At 40.1% G+C, this 2,380-nt stretch overlaps 1 protein-coding gene across 1 annotated transcript in view; it reads right to left on the reverse strand.

Moving 5' to 3' along the window:
- Positions 1 to 2,380, reverse strand: part of si:dkey-237h12.3 (teneurin-3) — a gene marked incomplete in the record, with an annotated part of 271,624 nt that overhangs the window by 186,691 nt on the left and 82,553 nt on the right. Inside the window, 1 exon segment of the mRNA XM_014001975.1 lies at positions 1,057 to 1,534. Coding sequence (XP_013857429.1) covers positions 1,057 to 1,327 — 271 coding nt within the window.

Genomic DNA, 2,380 nt, shown 5'->3' on the forward strand with positions numbered 1-2,380 from the left:
ACACACACACACACACACACACACACACACACACACACACACACACACACACACACACACACACACACACACAATCAGAAGCTCATGCACGAAGTGCAAAAAACATATTGGTGACACACAAATGGCCTTTTCCCACCAGCAACATTAAATCTGACATTTACCGTGATGATACAGGAAAAAGTCGTTAACACTAAACGCCTGCATTTTAAAAGAAGATATTGAGAGGAAAAAAAAAAACAGCTTTCGTTCCACAACTTCGTCATGATCCCATTAATTTTGAAATGGACACCAATTAGCAGTGAGAAAATGTTTGAGAGTAATGGATGGATTTTCTGATTGCAATCTTATGAGCCCAAGGAGCACCATAAAACACAGTAAACTGCTCAAACTTTTTAATTACGGAATTTAAAGCAGCTTCTAACAGCCAATTAAAGAAGAGAGTTACTCATTGAGCATTTCTTTTTTTTTCTGTTTTTAACGTATTCCAGTAGGATAGGAATATTTTATTGGGTCAAAATAGCCCACTGTATCACACCCTAAATTACTTTCTTTTAAAGTTTAGAAAAAATAATAACACTTGATTGTGCCTTTGTGACATGCTATAATTGTGTTTACCACTGCCTTGCATGTTGGTAGGTTTTTATTTTAGCTTTTATTTATTTTTTTCAGAAAGCATCTACAGATAAAGCAAATAAAATTGTGGTTTCGTTTCTCTCTTCTTTTTTTTTTGCACACAAAATCCCTGCATCTCATATTCATACTACTAATTAAGCCTCACACTGGTAAGGAACAGTGGTGCACTTAAATATGAAAATGTTGTTATTTGTGGTATTTTCTCGTCTAAAAGACAAAAATGCTGAATTCATTGCCACTATTTCCTTTTTCAACAGAAATAACTAAAATTAAAGGGTAGTTTTAGGGCTTCYCTCACCAATAAACTTAAACTGAAAGATTTTTTTTTTTTTACTCTTTGGCAGGAAAATATCTTCCACATATTTTGTAAACGCATATAAAAAAATATGTTGGCAACTTTCACAGGAATAACGTGTTGCTAACCTGGCCTGGTGTACTCTGCTGCCTCCTTGTGCACCATCTCCTTGACTCTGCCTCCAAACAGCATCCGAGAGGGGTCATGGTCGAAGGCCTGCAGGGTCTCGCTGGAGCTGTAGGATTTCTGAGTGGGAACTCGACAGGCTCCCTCGTCCCGGTCAGTGGAGGAGGCGGTGTAGCGCCGCTCGCGRTCCTGGTCTCTCTCGCAGTCTCGTTCCCGCTCTCTCTGGCTCTTGGACAGCGAGCAGAAAGGCCGCTGCTCCCTCACCCTTTCCATGCTGCCTGCATGCTGGGTATCMCACTCCCTCCCCTTCCTTCACCACCGGCACTCTTCTGAAGGCGTTCACCACTGGATTAGTTCAMGCTTTTCCAGGCCCCTTCCACCGCTTTCTCGTCCGGTGAACGGTTTCCTCTCCAAGTTCCTCCTCCCCCCCGCACTTCTGAACCTCGCACGGTCACTTCTTCAGTCCTTTCAGCCGTCCACCTGGAAAGAAAAAAAAAGAGAGAGATGAGGAAAGGAAGCAAGAAGCTCAGATAACACTAATCCATCAGCTCCATCTTCAAAAGCACACACTTATCTCCCTCTCATTGCCCCAGAACACATCTGGAACTTCACCCATGAAGTCTTACAGAGAAGGCTTGACTTCCCAGTGGTTCCTGTTTCAGTCTTTATGTTACCTTTAAAAAGACAGCTTTCAGAAACCAACATTTCTTATCAGTTATCAATGTTCAAGCAATGATAGCTTAGGGCTAACCTTCTTATAATAAACTGCAYGAGAAAGATTTGCAACATAATCATTTTAAGGAAAGTTGAGTGCAGTCATTTTAAATACACAAAGGAGTTAYGTCAACAAGGGTGACGACAAACACTCATTAAAAATTAATAGAACCCTATATTTATTTTTAGTTTACCAGGCTGTGACAGTTAAGTGAAAAAAATAGTTTTTTTTCTAAATTATTAAATCGTTTTACTTATAGAGCTAAATATATGTGCACGCTGTTGTTGTTTTCAGTTATCTGTCTGAGATTTCTGCCTTTGCACAGCTATAATGGAGGTAGGATAGAAGTTTTAGCGAGTCAAGGCACTGAGAAGTCATAACAGGAATGTGTTTCCTGGAAAAAAACTGACTTTGTTACACACAATAATCCACAGGAGTGGAGAGCGGCAGTTTCCACAAGAGCTGTTTATGCGGTTGTGATGGAAATTATTCCCTGTCAACTCAAACTGAAAAGTGAGCAGAAACTTTAACTGTACTTTTTTTTTCCAAAATTCAACGTAAAGACAGTGATGAGAACCTAACTTGCCTATTGCCATAGTGTGTGTGTGTAT

Source organism: Austrofundulus limnaeus, unplaced genomic scaffold (assembly GCF_001266775.1).
Source record: "Austrofundulus limnaeus strain Quisiro unplaced genomic scaffold, Austrofundulus_limnaeus-1.0 Scaffold11, whole genome shotgun sequence".
In the NCBI taxonomy this organism is placed as follows: Eukaryota; Metazoa; Chordata; class Actinopteri; order Cyprinodontiformes; family Rivulidae; genus Austrofundulus; species Austrofundulus limnaeus.